The sequence below is a fragment of the Muscardinus avellanarius genome (genome assembly GCF_963383645.1).
Source record: "Muscardinus avellanarius genome assembly, chromosome: X".
NCBI lineage: Eukaryota > Metazoa > Chordata > Mammalia > Rodentia > Gliridae > Muscardinus > Muscardinus avellanarius.
This window is the reverse complement of record NC_137792.1, coordinates 76360574-76376545: the sequence shown is the minus strand read 5'-3', so window position 1 is coordinate 76376545 and position 15972 is coordinate 76360574. Positions and strand designations below refer to the sequence as shown.

Genomic DNA, 15972 nt, shown 5'->3' with positions numbered 1-15972 from the left:
AGAAATATTATGTATGATGGGAAGAATATATAACTTAAGTAACACACAATTTAAAATACTTAAAAAGTCTGGTTCCAGGCACAGTGGCACACACCTGCAATCCCAGTACTTGGGAGGATGAGACAGGATGATCACAGGTTTGAAAAAAGTCTCAGAAATTTCAGGAGACTTTCAATAACTTAATGAGATCATGTTTCAAAATAAAAAATAAATAGGTCTCAGAGGTGAATGCCCCTGGACTCAATCCCCAGCACCAAAAAAGTTTGATTTTGGTGTTACTGCAATAGTGGGAAAGGACTGGGATTCAAAAAACTGGAATTCAACTCCCTACCTTCACTTTTTGTGCGCCTTAACAAAAAGTGGAAAAAATACAGTACTCTAAGTTTTAGGAGCTTAGGCAGTTACTTATATTGATATTTATTTCATTTATGTCATTTCATTCTTAGCAGAAGCTACTTAAACTTTTTCCAAAAAGAAAACTGAACATTAGTGATGTTAGAGAGGTCAAATAGCCTGCCATCGTCCAAACAACCAGCAAACAGCTGAGCTAGAACTTGAACCAGTATGATAGATACCAAATTTATTGTGCTATTCTCAATTCTAAAGAATAATGCCCAACATAGATTTTCACTTCTGGTAAAGTTGAAGAAACAGAAGTTAGATTTACAATTCTCTTTTAAAGAACTAAAAATGGAAAAAATACATGAAAGAACAGTTTTTAAGACATTGCACATGATACAGTGAAGATAGTGATCATTGAGAGACAAGAACCAAGTGATGTGAGCCCTATGATTTCTCTAGTCCATTGTCTGTGGAGGGTTTCTAGGCCTGAGTACCAGGAGAAGTACTGTATTATTCCCATGGTGAATAAATTGAACTGGGTATCCAGGAAGACTATGGCAAATAGAATTCATAAGGAAGAGTACCAGAAGGAAAGAATCTGCACAAAATACTACATAGATCTGTAGAGGGCCCTCCACAATTAGTTAAGTGCTGATATCTTTTATAAGTAGAAACCACCCAAATATTAGAGGTAACAGTATCTGGAGCTAACACAGGGCTGAGGATAGCTCTTTTTCCCACAAGCCAGAGCAGAAAAATTATACTTCACAGAGTCTTTGATAATCAGGAGTGTTTTGCTTCAACATTGGAGAAAAATTTGTTCTAGCCTAAATTGCATTGGTCTAACTGAATAATGCTTAAAAAGCAAGACTTAGTTTGTAAGTTTCCCAAGTTAATTAACTTTATCTCAGAACAAAGCTCAAGAATATTTATAGGAATAAAATCTTGCTTGCAAGATAAGACAAAATTCACAATGTCCAGTATCTAATCAAATATTACCTGATATGCAAATAAGGAAAACATGATCAATAATTAAGAATAAAAGTCAGTCAATTAAAAGAGACTCAGACATGATAATATAATTGATGGATAAAAATATAACAACTGTCAAAGTTGGTTTTCATGTGCTCAAACAGCTAGAAAAAAGATTTGACATATTAAATAGAAACACAAAGATATGAAAAAGAACTAAATTTCTAGGGGCTTAGACTAAAATGTCTAAGTTTAAAAAAATCACCGAATAGGACTATTGGCAAATTAGATATTGCAAAAGAAAAAACAATAATGACCTTGGACACACAGCAATTGAAGCTATCCAAAACAAAATACAGAGAGAAAAATGATTGTGAAAAAATGAACTGAATATCACTGAGTTGAAAGACAACAGTTAGAGGCCTAATATATGTTTAACTGCATTCCTGAAAGTGAGGAGAGATATAAGGGACATAAAAATTGTCTAAAAAATAAAGGGAGAAAAGTTTCCAAAGTTGATGAAAACTCATAGATCGATGATATTCAGTGGATCCAAGCACAAGATGTTGAAGCACAAGGAACATGAATGAAATTATACCAAGGTACAAAATCACTGAATTGCTAAACACCACCAATAGAGAGGATATTGTAAAAGCAACAACAGGTAAAAGACATACTGTGTACAGAGAAACAAAGATAAAGACATCATTTTTATTGTTGAAAACAATGCAGCCAAGAAGCTAGTGGAACATCTTAGAGAGGGGGAAAACCCTGTTAACCTAGAAATCTGTATCCAGAAACAATATATTTCAAAAAAAGGTGAAATAAATTATTTTTGAAACATACAAATGCTGCAAGAGTTTATCAGGAGCAAACCTGCAATATAAAAAATGTTAGAAGAAATTCAAGCATAGAGAAAATGACACCAAATGGAATTCTGGATCAATATAAATGAAGAGTATGCATATGTATGATTCCATTTATGTGAAGTTCTAGAAATACATACTAATCTGATGGAGAACAGATTTAAGTGGTTGCCTGAGAAGGAAGTGGGGAGGGAGAAGAGGAAAGGATTATAAAAGGGGCATAAAAGAAGCTTTGGAAGTTGGCAGGTATATTTATTACTTTAATTGATGCATATATCAAATATTATATAATTATATTTTTGAATTGTGTGAAGGTCATTGTATGTCAATTATTATACTCACACATAGCTGTTATAAAGAATAATGACAAGTAACACTGAAACTACCATACATTCCTTTGAGAAAGAGGAAGAATAAACACATTCCATAAGCAAACTTTTCTAGGATCCTTTGCAGTTTGCAAATGTATGTGGACATCCATTAATCTTCTTTGATTATCTGAGCCAACAGAAAAATGGGGCTGCAAATGATCACCTTGCCAATTCACCCAGGATTATGAAAGGATCAAAAGATAGGATGAATGAAAGCTCTATGTAAACCACACTAAGATGGTATGATGCTCTAACGTGGGTGCACTCCGCACGGGGCCAACTTTGAAAAGCACTACAACTCCAATAAGAAGGATTCTTTCTACATATTCTATCCCCTTTTCCAAAGGAGTTTTGTTTGTTTTAACTACGTCCTTTCATAATGTGAGATACCATCCATCCCTTTCAGATTTATACAACTTGTGACTGGGGAGCAGGTTCAAATGGAAAATGCAAAATTTAGTTATTTTCATCACACTAATTATTATTCCCTTTTCACTGGCAGCCATGAGAGTGTTTCTAGGAGGTGGTTGTCAACAGGAAACTGATTACAGTGATGTTTAGACAGGTGCCTCCTGAGGAATATGTTGCCTTTTTGAGACCTTTATATTCTTATTAAAATAGTTTACTGTGTAAATGCTTTTCTTGTTGTGAACTTCTAATATTCAGTAGTTAGATTCAATAGCACTTAGCAACTGTATTAAAAATTCTACAACTACCTCCTTCTCTCCTTCCCCATGTTACTAGCCTACTTTTCTAATACCTGCTACATTCTCTTTGATTCTAACTGGTCTCATCTTCTTTAATCCATTATAACAAAGAGGTATCATATTAACCTTTCTGAAACAATGTCTTCCTTTTGCAAAAATTTCTTCAACTATTTACCATTACCTGAGGAATAAAGACCCAACTGCTAAGCCTTTCAAGATGTGCTAACAATTAATGTCTTCCCCCTTTCTCTCATGCTTACTTTATATTGGCAATATGGCTCACTCTTTCCTGAAGGCTTGCCAAAATAACAAATGCTTTCTCTTTACCAAAGATTTGGTACAAATACTACCTTTCTTGACACCCCCAGTTAGGAGTAAAAGATCAATCATGTAACTGTATCTTCAAATCAAACCAAAAGATAAGGGACTTTACTTTATGATACTTATCAGAAGTCATTCCAATTACAACTTTGTGCCTCAGTTGCTCCAAATCCAAACTTTAATTATGAACAGGAGTTTTTACACAAAGTACTTCTTACCAGTTCCACTCCAACTGTACTGTACTTCTGTATTAAACTGATGATAGTTAAATTATCTCCAAATCACTACCATTTCCCAACCCCCTTACTCCATTTTCTACTCAGAACAATATTTATAAAATATAAATCAGTTTGCCAGGTGTGGTAATCCCCACGCTTGGGAGGCAGAGACAGGAGGATCGTGTAGGTTCGAAGCCAGCCACGCTGGCTTAAGAAATCCTGTTTCTAAAAATAAAAAAAGTATAAAATAGGTTTGGGAGTGTAGCCCAGAGGTAGAAGGGCTTCCAGGAACCCCAGTACCACCAATATACATACATAGGTATATATATATATATATATATATATATATATATATATAATATATATATATATATATTCATGCCACTGTATTCCTTAAAAATTTCCAGTGCCTCTAGAATAAAACTCACTATCATAGTTTATAAGGTCCATGCTAATCTTCTATCCTCTTCTTGAACATTCTTCATCCATTTCCATCTCAGAGCCTTTGGTTGGCTCTTCCTTCTTTTGGAATGCTCCTCTCTGAGATGTTTATATGGCAGGCAACATTATTTCACATTGTTCAGGTATCTATTCAAATTCCAGAGAAAGCTTCCTTTCCTGCCATGGCCTGCCTCCCTTGGAGTCTGTGTGCGTGACCCTGCTCACATGACGTGGCGTAAAAACCTCAAGGAGGTAGAGCCCTGAGGGGGGCGTGGCCATTGGTCAAACTACTCCATGCGTTTAGATGTTCTTTTATAAGCTATTGTTCTTTTGGTAATTATTCTTTTACTTTTCATACTTATGGCTCCAGTGATGTAAGACGAGTTCCAGAATCAGAACTTTGGGATAAATTTTCTGGTAATATATGCCCGAGTCCTCAGATTTCCCCTGCCTTGCTCCAAGCTATAATATTAATGTGCTGGTACTGGAAAATTGCTTTGGTAATCTCAAAGATGCAACATAGTGCTGTGTAAACATTTGGGCAGGGAAGGGGCTGCAGTGATTTTATCTCTGGCCCTGTCTCCATGCATATTTGCCCTGCCTCCAAACACAGGCTTCTACCTTTTGTTTCATCCCCCAAGAGGTGTGAAATCATTTCCCTGGGATCTGGGAGTTCTTTAGATTTCCCTTAGGTCAGTTGCCTCTCTTTTAGAAATGTAAAGGAATCCCTTTCCTGCTCTGGCCTTCTTCCTCTTCTTTAGAAATGTAAAGAAACCCCTTCCCTGGCTTTGGCCTAACAAAAGCCTACCATTTGTGACTCAGCAGCAGGATAGTAAGAACTAGAGAAGTATTTGTAACAAATCTAGAGACCCCAAAGTCTGCAACAAAAAACTGGCTTCAAGGTTATTTATCAGAAAACAGTTATAGGAATCAACTCGCCTGTGTCATGATACTTTTTGGCCCTGTCTGCTAAATGTATTGTGAGTGTTGTCTCATAGGACTGAAGCTTTCAGACATCAGATGGTGTTACAGACAGAACCGGACAGACATCCATTGCAGTCCTTTGGATCATCATAGACGCACACGACACGGACCCATCGGATTCCCCCATGCCAACTACATGCATGATTGTTACCCTAAAGCTGGGAACCCCAACTTTGTCCCTGTCCAGCTTGCTAGAGCCCAGAGGAACGGAAGGCTCCAAAAGGGTTAAAGGAGATTCTAAAGGTTGAATTCTCCAAAAGACTCTGGGTGTGACTCCTGCCTTTCCGAACTTTGCCCCCCAAGGCCCACCTATGAGGCTAAAAATCTGATCTTAATCAAAAAGCCAAGGGGGCTGACTTTAATCACAAGGTCCCAGACTGATCTTAACCTGTGATGCCACAGGTCTTCCTTTTATCTTGTCTACACTTAATGCTTCACTATTGTTCTTTGGTGTTTACACTCTTCTACTAGAATACTTCTGGGTAAAGGATATAAAAATCTTGGTCTTTGGAAATAAACCTGTCAATTGCACGAAAGGCAGTTGTCCGTGTCAAATTATTTCAGATTTCTCCCTTCCAAGTCCTGGAGACTGATCTCTACAGTTTGGGCCATGAACAAGGACTTGAATAAGTCTAGTTGGTAAGCGGGAGGAATCGCTGCAGAAAAGCCTCTGCAGAACTAAGCCGAGCCCTTTGCCCACCTTCTGAGAACGAAGTCCCAGCGGTTTCAGTGCCAGCCGAGCTGGTCCATTGCACCTTCCTAACAACCCTAGGTATTCATCTTTTTATATTCTTCAGAGCATTCATCAGTATTAACTTCTTTGTTTACATACATATGTAAACAAGATAAAATGGCAAAATACAAAACACACTTACATATATATGCATATATTCCAATCTATCTGTCTTAGTCTTTGCTGTATCCACAGCAACTTAGCATTCTGTTTTGCCTAGCAGTCAATAGTATTTGACAACCGACTTCCTGTTGTGGTTTAAATATGTCTTTCCAAAATTCATATGTTGAAAACCTAATCCCCCAAATAATACGTTAATGGTATTTGGAGGTGGGACCTTTGGGAAGTAATTAAGATTATATAAGGTTATGATGGTGGAGGCCCAAGACAGCATTGGCATCTTTATAAAAAGGTGAAGAGAGTCCCAAGCTAGCACACTTGCTCTGTCTCACAATGTGATGCTTTCCGCCATTGCTGATGCAGCAAGAAAACGCTTATTAACTGAGTAGATGCCAATGCCACACTCTCAAGACTTTCCTGCTCCCTGAACCATGATCCAAATAAAAAAACTCTTTATAACCTACCCTCTCTCAGGTATTTCATTCTTATAATAGAAAATGGGCTAAGACTACTTTTGAGCATATACTTTTGTGCTAGTATGTGTGCTAGGTATTAAGATTTAACACTAAATCACAGTCTTTGCCCTGAAGGACTTAACACTCTAATTAGGCAGATAGATGTGGAAGGAGTAGCATGCTATAATTGGTATCATGTTAGGAGGAAGCACCAGGTGCTGCAGAAGAATGCAGGAAGGAGATACCTGAGTCAGCATGGGGGGAGGGGGACATATGAGTTAGAGAAACCTTTGTAGAGGAGGTCCTGTTTGAGTCGCAGCATTAGAGTGTGAAGATATGTGTGGTGCGTGGGGTAAGATAGGTAGTTCTAGTAAAAGGAAAAGTCATAAAAAACCAAGGGACATTCTGTGAACTAGAATTTATTTGGCACAGTGGGACATGGTGTGTGTAGGAAAAAGTGGGAGATGGTGCTGAGAGGATCAGCTGATAAGAAAATCTTTAAGACAACCATGGAGTTGAGCTGGGCATGGTGGCACATGCTTGTAATCTCAGTACTTAGGAGGCTGAGACAGGATGATCACAGGTTCAAATTCAGTCTCAGCAACCTAGTCAGGCCCCCAGAAACCTAGTGAGATTCTGTTTCCAAATAAGAAGTAAAATCAGGCTGGTTATGTAGCTTGATAAGTGAACTAAATAAACACTTCACAAAAGAAGAAATTCAAATTGCCAAGAAATAATATGAAAAAATGTTCAGCATCATTAGTAATCAGCGAGATACAAACCAAAACTACCCTGAGATTTCATCTAACTCCAATTAGAATGGCAATCATTCAAAACACAAAACAACAACAAATGCTGGCAAGGATGTGGAGAAGTGGGAACTCTAATACATTATTGGTGCGATTACAAATTAGTGTAACCACTTTGGAAAACAGTATGGAGGATCCTCAGAAGAATGGCAACAAACTTAAAATATGATCCAGCAATACCACTTTTGGGTATCTATGCAAAATGGAAACCAAACTACCAAACAATGGATGCATATTTATGTTCATAGTTGGACAATTCACAATTGCCAAACTATGGAACCAGTCAAGATACCAACAAATGAATGGATTACAAAACTATGGGATATATACACAATGGAATTTTACTCAGCTATTAAGCTATAGCTGAGTAAAATTATGTCATTTACAGGGAAATGGATGGAACTGGATAATATTATGCTAAGTGAGATTAGTCAGTCACAAAAAATAAGAAATCCTCTCCCTAATATTCAAAAGCTAGGTAGAAAAAGGGCAATATGAGAAACACTAGATGAAAAAAGAGACACCAGAGATGAGCAAATAAGGCAACTTAACTGAGGGAGATGGGAGGGGGAAGAGGGAAATTCCCTAATGTACATGATGTACATTCACAAACATATCAAAGTCGATCACACATGAGAAGGAGGGAGGGAGGAGGGAAAGGGGGGGAACTAGGAAAGGGTTAAATGTGTGATGTGTGCACGTATGCTTCTACCATCTTGTATTCCTTTAAGCATTAAGATGTATAATTATAATGCACCAATAAGAATAAATAAAAAATAAAAACAGAAAATAAAGTTGGGAGCAATATATACTTCCCATCTCTGAATGCAATAGGGGTAGTGTTAAACCTACATTTTAGCTGCTACAGATGCAAAATATCTGATTCACAATTTCTGCCTGGTGGGCACACTCTTTATATTTAAACACTTACCAGATAGATAAAGGGCTTTATCCACCATGTACTCCTCAGCAAAACGAATGTGACAAAAGTTCTTTTTGCTTTTCCGGATAGCAATGATCTCTCCACACTGTTCAAACACTTCCACGATGATCTGCTCTGTTCCATTTTCAGGCAGGCCACCCACAAATACTGTTTTGCATCCTGGTGGTCTTTCTCGGGTTGCAGGAGGTGGGAGATCTACATGTAAAGGCAAGAGCATTTGAAATTAAAATGTCTGCTTGGGACAGGCCTTTTTGAAACACAACATTTCTCAGACATAGCTATGCAATTGCCAACATACTTTGGCCTGAGAATGTCAGAAGTATTTGATCTCCATGATCTCATCTCTGTTCCAGAGAAAATTGATTGCATGATCCTAAGTATCCTCAGTAGTTTGGTAATCATGAGGTCTAAAGTATAAAGACAGACCTGGGCACATCCAGAGCTCAGTTCCATCCAGAGCTATTTAGTTGCATTCCTTACTTTTGTTGTGATAAGCCAGCTATGCCAAACTTTCAGTCATTTTTATTAAGAAGACAGTGGAAGAAAATCCCACTGAGTTTAAATTCTTATTTTCAGGAATCCTTAGAAACAAGGTCCCCGAGAGAGGGTTTGTTTAATTCAGACTAGTTGCTATATTCTGTTTATGCTTACTGAAAGAACTGTTTCAGGACTAATTTGACAATGATGGGATGAATATTTACAAAAGTGTTTTCAGCTGTCAGAATGATTTTTTTAAAATCAGGGATTATAAACTATCCCTTTCATATTTTTAGGTATAATATACCAACAAGCCCTTCCTCTGGCTGGAGAGGTGAGGTGCAGGTGCCAATCTTGAAGCATTCTGAGGGAAGTATTAAAGACAGAGTAGGCTTATCTGGGAAATCATTAACTAAAGTGAGATAAATTTGGCAATAGAGAATCATTAAAAACCTCTTTAATGAGATGATTCTCCCTCTGCTTAAAAAGTATATTTTCTACTCATACATAAAGTCTACTGTATTTGCCAGATCCTTTTTACTATTTATATGTTTTTAAAAATTTTTTATTTGTGCATTGTAGTCATATATTTAAGCAAAATCCTATAGCCCAACAAAACAAAGCATGATGGTCATGGGGTTTTCTTATGTTGGTTTTGTACTTGTGAAGATTTATTCTGTATAATTTGTTCTTTCCATTCAGTTCTTAACAACATTTCGCTCTTCTCAGGATTTGGAGAGCTTAAAGTCAGTGATTATAGCTTCCGTGCAAAAATAAATGAGTCTTGCGTATAGACTAGGCTAAGGCCTCCACCTGACTCTTATCCAAGTTGGCAAGCAGTTGATTTGGGAGCTCCCTTGGGTATCAGCATCTCTAGCTTTCTCACTTGGGTACCATTGTCTGTGCTATTTATGTAGTTAAGAATAATTAGTCTCTTTTGACGCCCTCTTTTTCTTCATTTAGACTATAAAGGGGGTAATATATTCAGGGAATTTACAAACTTTCTACTTTTTAAAAGGCTGCTATTTCAAGAGCTCACTGTATTGGTTTTCTTGTTTCATATGAGATATTTAGAAGGAAACAGAAAAAATTGATTGAGCAGGAATCTGAAATATCTTAGTTTAATGGTAACTATGTGAAGCTGTACTTTTATTCAAAAGCGAGATAATGAGGTCCTGAATTGCTTGAGACTTATGTTTTTGAGTTTTTAGGACTGGAAAAAGTCCTAGCAAACAAACTTCTAGGTATTCTTAACTCTTGCAGCACCTGAGAAGGTCCTTGGGAGTTAAACAAGGTAAGTTCAGAATGCATTTGGATTCGTGTTGTTGTTTTTCAGCTTTTTGGATATATATATATATATATATATATATATATATATATATATAATGTTTTAAAACCACTGCCATAGTCTAAATTTCTGCTATTACAGAGGAAAACCTTGGCTGAATCATGTTGTTTCTCATTCAAGGACAGTATATTAGATAAAAAGAAAAAGAACATCAACTTGGAGAAGGCAAAATTGTATTTGAATCTTAATCACTCACTATCTGTATGACCTTGGGAAAATTCCATAATCTCTGAAAACTCCTTTTTATCTTTAAAATAGGGATACTATTACCTACTCTCTAAGAGTTATTATGGGGTAATTGATATTTTATTGTATACAATGACCAGCATTTGATAGGCTTCCATGAAATAGTAGTCATTATAGTATCAGTATTTAGTATTATAGAATTCAGGTTTCCTGATTAACAGCCAGGAGCTTTATAAAACCCTACATACATCTGGAGTGGAGTTTTAGCTAAGACCTGGACTTCTAAATTCCTACCTTTCTTGTTTATCCAGATATTTAGACAAGGTTTAGTTTGAGAAAGAGTCACTCATATTGAAAGAAGAAGTCAGAGGAATCAACATAACTGTGAAGACACATATGGGTTTGATCATGGAATACAGCTGCTGCATACATACGTAAAGAATTTCACAAACATTTGTATAGTTAGAACTATGTTTTCAAGTCAAAGGCTTTAGAATAAAGCTCTTTAGAACACAAAGCCTTCTGATGTTCAGTTTTAAAGAAATTGAGAATCATTTTATGAAGAAAAAAAAATCATCATTTTCTTTTCTTTTTTTGGTGTTACTGGGGGTGGAACCCAGAGGCTTTCTACCTCCGGGCTATACTCCCAGACCTATTTATATTTTATTTTGGAAACAGGGTCTCACTAAGTTTCTGAGAGCCTCACTAAGTAGCTGAGGCTGGCTTCGAACCTGTGCGATCCTCCTGTCTCAGCCTCCCAAGCGTGGGGATTACAAGCGTGCGCCACCACGCCTGGCTAAAATAATCATTTTCTATTATTTGAGTTTGCTCAGGTCTGCTCTTAGGTCCACTAAGAGAATGTAAGGAATGCCTGGTTATTGCGGAAGTTACATGTAACAGTGAAAATACAAAGGTTCCTTCCCCTGACTACATTTGTGAAATTTAAAAATTCTGTGATGAAGTCATCATCCTATTTAGATGCTATGTTTTTTCTCTGGTGACAGTTTGCTAAGTAAAGGAGCATACAATCCACAAGTATTGTCAAGAAGGCCAGTAATTTATTTATTTTCCAAGGGTAAATGTAGAAAATGTGTTTGATAGCACTTGCTGAGATTTAGGTGTATGCCACCAAGCAAGGCAATGGCTATACTATCTTCCTTAATAGTACTCATTACTTAATTAACAGCTAAGAACACTTTGTGGTCTGGGCCTGATTTTCTAATACCATTGAAATACAGTGATGCAATGATAATAATAGCAATAATAACGCCATAGGAAGGCAAATTCAAACTCTACCTATTCATCAAGTAATGAGCCTTAGCTCTGTTAGCACCTCAATCATCAGTCAGGATGGAGTTGTTAACAAGGAAACTTCCAGATGAAAATATTCAAGATGACTAGGAATATAAAGAACTAATCACCTCTAATGGAAAAGAGCTTTTAGCAATTCTAATTACATCCAGGCATCTACTCTGGGGACTTGTATTGGGGCAACTAGCCTTAGGATCAGAGTTACTGTTGATCTCTGAGAAGTGAGGCTTATAAACCACTCACATATATTTTTTTCCCCCAAAGGACCATCACAGCTCACTCAGCCAATTAGCCAGAATTTATATAATGCAAAGTCTTTGAGTTTATTTTATTAGACAGGCCCCCTAGACAACCAGTAGGGGTCAGATAATTTTAATGTAATCCAAACTGTTTGGAAATAATCAGAAAGCTGGCAAATTTTAATTAATGAGCAATGTAACCATTTCCTCTAATTATTTTTATATAACTCAGCCTTGAGTGCCAAAATGGGGTCTGCCTATTTTAATATGGTAAAATGAAAAAAAATGCCTTTTCTGGTTCCTGGGTGGTTTCCTTGTACCTAGACATAGATAGCAGATGATAATCCATTATTTATTCTCCATTCAATGCTATTTTCAGTAGATTAAAAATGTAACCTCTCCACATAGATGATCTAGCAGTAAAGTGAAAAATCATGACAAAACTGACTTCTTTGGAGCAGTGTTACTGCCCTCCCTCCTTATCTCAGAAAACTGCTAATTAAGAATTCAGTAAATCTCTGATAGCCACTCTGTGGGAAAAAAGGTAAGTGTATACCTGAGAACTTGCTCTTGCCATACCTGCAAATCCTGGGACTTGGAGGATGTTGCTTCTAGGAAAATGTGGTACTCACTCACCATTTATCTTTAGAAGATTGTGCTTTGCTACTGTTTAGTACAATCTACTGAATTTTTAAGACCAAGTCTTATTTTGCCTAGCTTCACTCAGAGAGGATAAGTTACTTACCAAAGATCTCATGGCTGTTTAATGTTGGAGAACTGCCTATGGAATAGTCTCGCATAACTTTAGTGTTCAACTATTTAACTACTATGCTATCCCATCTGCACCAGAGAAGGTACAAAGCTCTATGTTCACCAACTACTTTACCCTTGATTTTCCTAATACATTTTGAGGTTTTTTTTAAAACTAGGTAAATAACTATAGTGATATCTATATATTTAATATGGACAACCATAATTTTAGAGCTGGATGAAGTCTTGGAGGTATCTAGGCTAATCTAACCCAACATCTTTGCCTTACAGACACGTAATATAAGACCCAAGGAGGTTATATGACTGGTCAAAATCCTATAGTTAGAGACAGAACATGGAGTAAAACATAGTTCTCTTAACTTTAACTTGGTAGTTTGTCCATTATATTATACCATTTTTTGTATACTTGTTAGCCATTCACCTGGAGGAGTCTAGTAGGTAGTGTCTGAAGCCCTGAAGGGAGATATAGACTGAAAATAGAGATGTGGAGGTCATCAGCATGTAGTAGTAATTACCCACTAATCTCTTGGTTTGCTTTCTAGACCTCTGACTATGCTTTCTGTCACCATCTGCCATCCATCTACCACCCTCCCTCCATCACTCAACACATATAGAACACCCACTATATGTCACAGAGATAAAGCAATTTAAGGAATAAAAGTATCCACCTGATTAAGCATACACTACTTAAGTAAAAATGCTTTAGACTGATTCACTACATATTTAGTGTCAGTACCTTCCATGTATAAGTGTTCCCAAATAGATATTCTTAGAGTTGGGCTGGAGGGGAATGAATGTAAGGAGTGTGAGGTCAGGAAGCGGTTGCATTTGATTAAAGGGTGGGTATGTGGCATGTTGAAGTGATGGACTGAAGACAATCATATGGAACAGAGTAGTGAAATATTTTTGAGGTCAGGAGTTAGACTATGAGTATGTGGGCCGTGAGAGTCCCAGAACAATTTTATAGTTCTGTACACGTGACAAGGATTTAGATGGTGTCAGGTGGGACAGGGGAAGGAATTGGTGGAAAAATTACTTTTTTTGGGTTCTGAGGATTGAAACTCCCAGGGGTATTCTACATCTGAAGTATATTCCCAGGCCTTTTTACTTTAAATTTTGAAACATTGTCTTGCTATGTTGCTGAGAGTCTCACTACATTGCTAAGGCTGTCCTGGAACCTGCAATCCTCCTGTCTCAGCTTCCCAAGTACTGGAATTATAGGCATGTACCACAATGTCCAGCTAAGGCAAAAATACTTTTAATAAAGAAACAAGATTTAGAAGACTGGATGGTGAATAAAAAGACTGTGAAAGCCTCTTCATCATAGGACCTTATTAAGGAACTTCAGAGTCAGAGGCCATAGAGTACAAGAGAGTATATCAGTGATAGGAAGGAATAAATAGGGTTTATAATCAAGGCCATCTTAGGCAGGTTGTCGGGCCCTGCAGAAGACAAGAGGTTCAAGTCACACCAAATCCTTGTTCTTTCTGCCTTAACATGCTCTTCCTTTCTCACCTTTGCAAAGGCAAGTATTGGCACTATTAACAAAAAGGATACTTTTGCCAAGCTTTCAAGCAAAGAGCTAAGAGAGCTGTCTCTATATGGTTTTTCCCCAACCAATTAATCAGGGTCCCTTTTTAACATAATTCAAGTTTTGAAAAGTAATAGAACACCACTATACTTTAAGCCTTGTCAGGAGTATTATTTTTGAATTCAGTTCCAAAGCCTGGTTCCTTCCCAGAAGCCACTCTTAACTGGCACTAATTGCCCCGTCAGCATTCTTAGTACAAAGATGAACTAAAGGACTGAAATGTGAGCATATGATGTTTCCCTCTCTGTGGCCCTTTCAATACAGAACTGAGAAGGTATGGCAGCAGGTAGAACAAGATAAAAAATATATTTGAGAGATTTCTGCCTATTTCTTTTATGAGATACTATGGAGTTACAGCTTCTTTGAGCCATATATTTGACATGCATTCAAAAACTGCTCAACAATGTGGTGTATGTGTTATAAACAAGGTGTGTGAGCTATTCTTTGGAAATTTAAAAACTGAACATCCTTAAAGGCATACATTGCACACAACTGGGACATCACAGATTGTGAGCCATCCTGTTAACTTAGCTTGATAGAGGCAATGCAAACAGTACAGGCCAATAATGTAATATTATGTACAATTAAATCAGCACAAGTCTATTTTTATTTTAGTAAGAGGTTTTCTTTTTTTTTTTTTTTGAGGTGCTGGGGATTGAAGCCAGGGGCATTCTACCTCCAAGCAACACTCTCAGGCCTATTTTTTATTCTTTACTTTGAAACACAGTCTAACTAAATGGCAGAGAGCCTCACTAAGTAGCTAAGGCTGGCCATGAACTTGCGATCCTCCTATCTTAGCCTCCCAAGTACTGGGATTACAAGTGTGTGCTACCACGTCCAGTTTTAAGAGAAGGTTTTAACTTTGGCTGTGCCTAAATTTATGGTGTGTGTGTGTGTGTGTGTGTGTGTGTGTGTGTGTGTGTGTTGTACTGGGGATTGAGCCTGGGGGCATTCTACCTCTGAGCTATATCCCCAGTCCTATTTTATTTTTCATTTGGAAACAGGGTCTCACCAAGTTGTGGAGGGCCTCACTAAGTTCTGAGACTGGCCAAAAACTTGTGATCCTCCTGTTTGAGCTTCCCATACTGGGATTATAGGACTATACCACCACAACCAGCTAATTCATGGCTTTTGACATTCTGGAACAGAAAGGCTTCTATAATTCAAAGCAATACAGTGGAACAAAGAGAAAAAACATCCATTGCATATTTGTATGAACAATGGAACTATGAATAAAAGACAATGATATAACAGCACTACCCATTCAACTAGGCACTAAACACAAATCCAAGATTGGACATTTATGCTGGCAAGGAAGACATACAAAGGGCATCATATTTTCCATTCCTTAACTTTTCTTGTGGCATGCTTGCTCTTTTTCCAACAGTCCTCTGAGATGCTAGCCTCCTAGATTTCTTATTAGTCAGGAATGGTGTACCCTGTTGGCCACCAAGTTAAAAAAATGGAAAGCATTAAGATCAGTTTTCACCAGCAAAAATGGCCAAGGAGCATCTTTGTAATCTGAATAATTCTAAAACCCTCTCAATTATGAGCAGTTCATACTAAGTAGAGTTTGAGTCGCTACAAGAGCCTTAATCATGATTAGATGATTCCTATTTAAGGTAAGAAATGAAGTATTTGTCTGAAATCACATGTCAAATTTTCATATTTATCTTGATAAGGCAATTTCATTTGGTCTATTATCTAAACTTGTGAATAGGGTTGGGGATGAGCGCAGTGCTAGACCATGTGAGCATGTGTGAAGCC

The 15972-nt window shown here is 37.3% G+C and overlaps 1 protein-coding gene across 3 annotated transcripts in view; it reads right to left on the bottom strand.

The window, feature by feature from the left end:
- Positions 1-15972, bottom strand: part of ENOX2 (ecto-NOX disulfide-thiol exchanger 2) — a gene marked incomplete at both ends in the record, with an annotated part of 204751 nt that overhangs the window by 55793 nt on the left and 132986 nt on the right. For all 3 annotated transcript variants that reach the window (XM_080719277.1, XM_080719275.1, XM_080719276.1), the window contains one exon: positions 8271-8477. In XM_080719277.1, coding sequence (XP_080575403.1) covers positions 8271-8477 — 207 coding nt within the window. The remainder of the gene's footprint in view (positions 1-8270; positions 8478-15972) is intronic.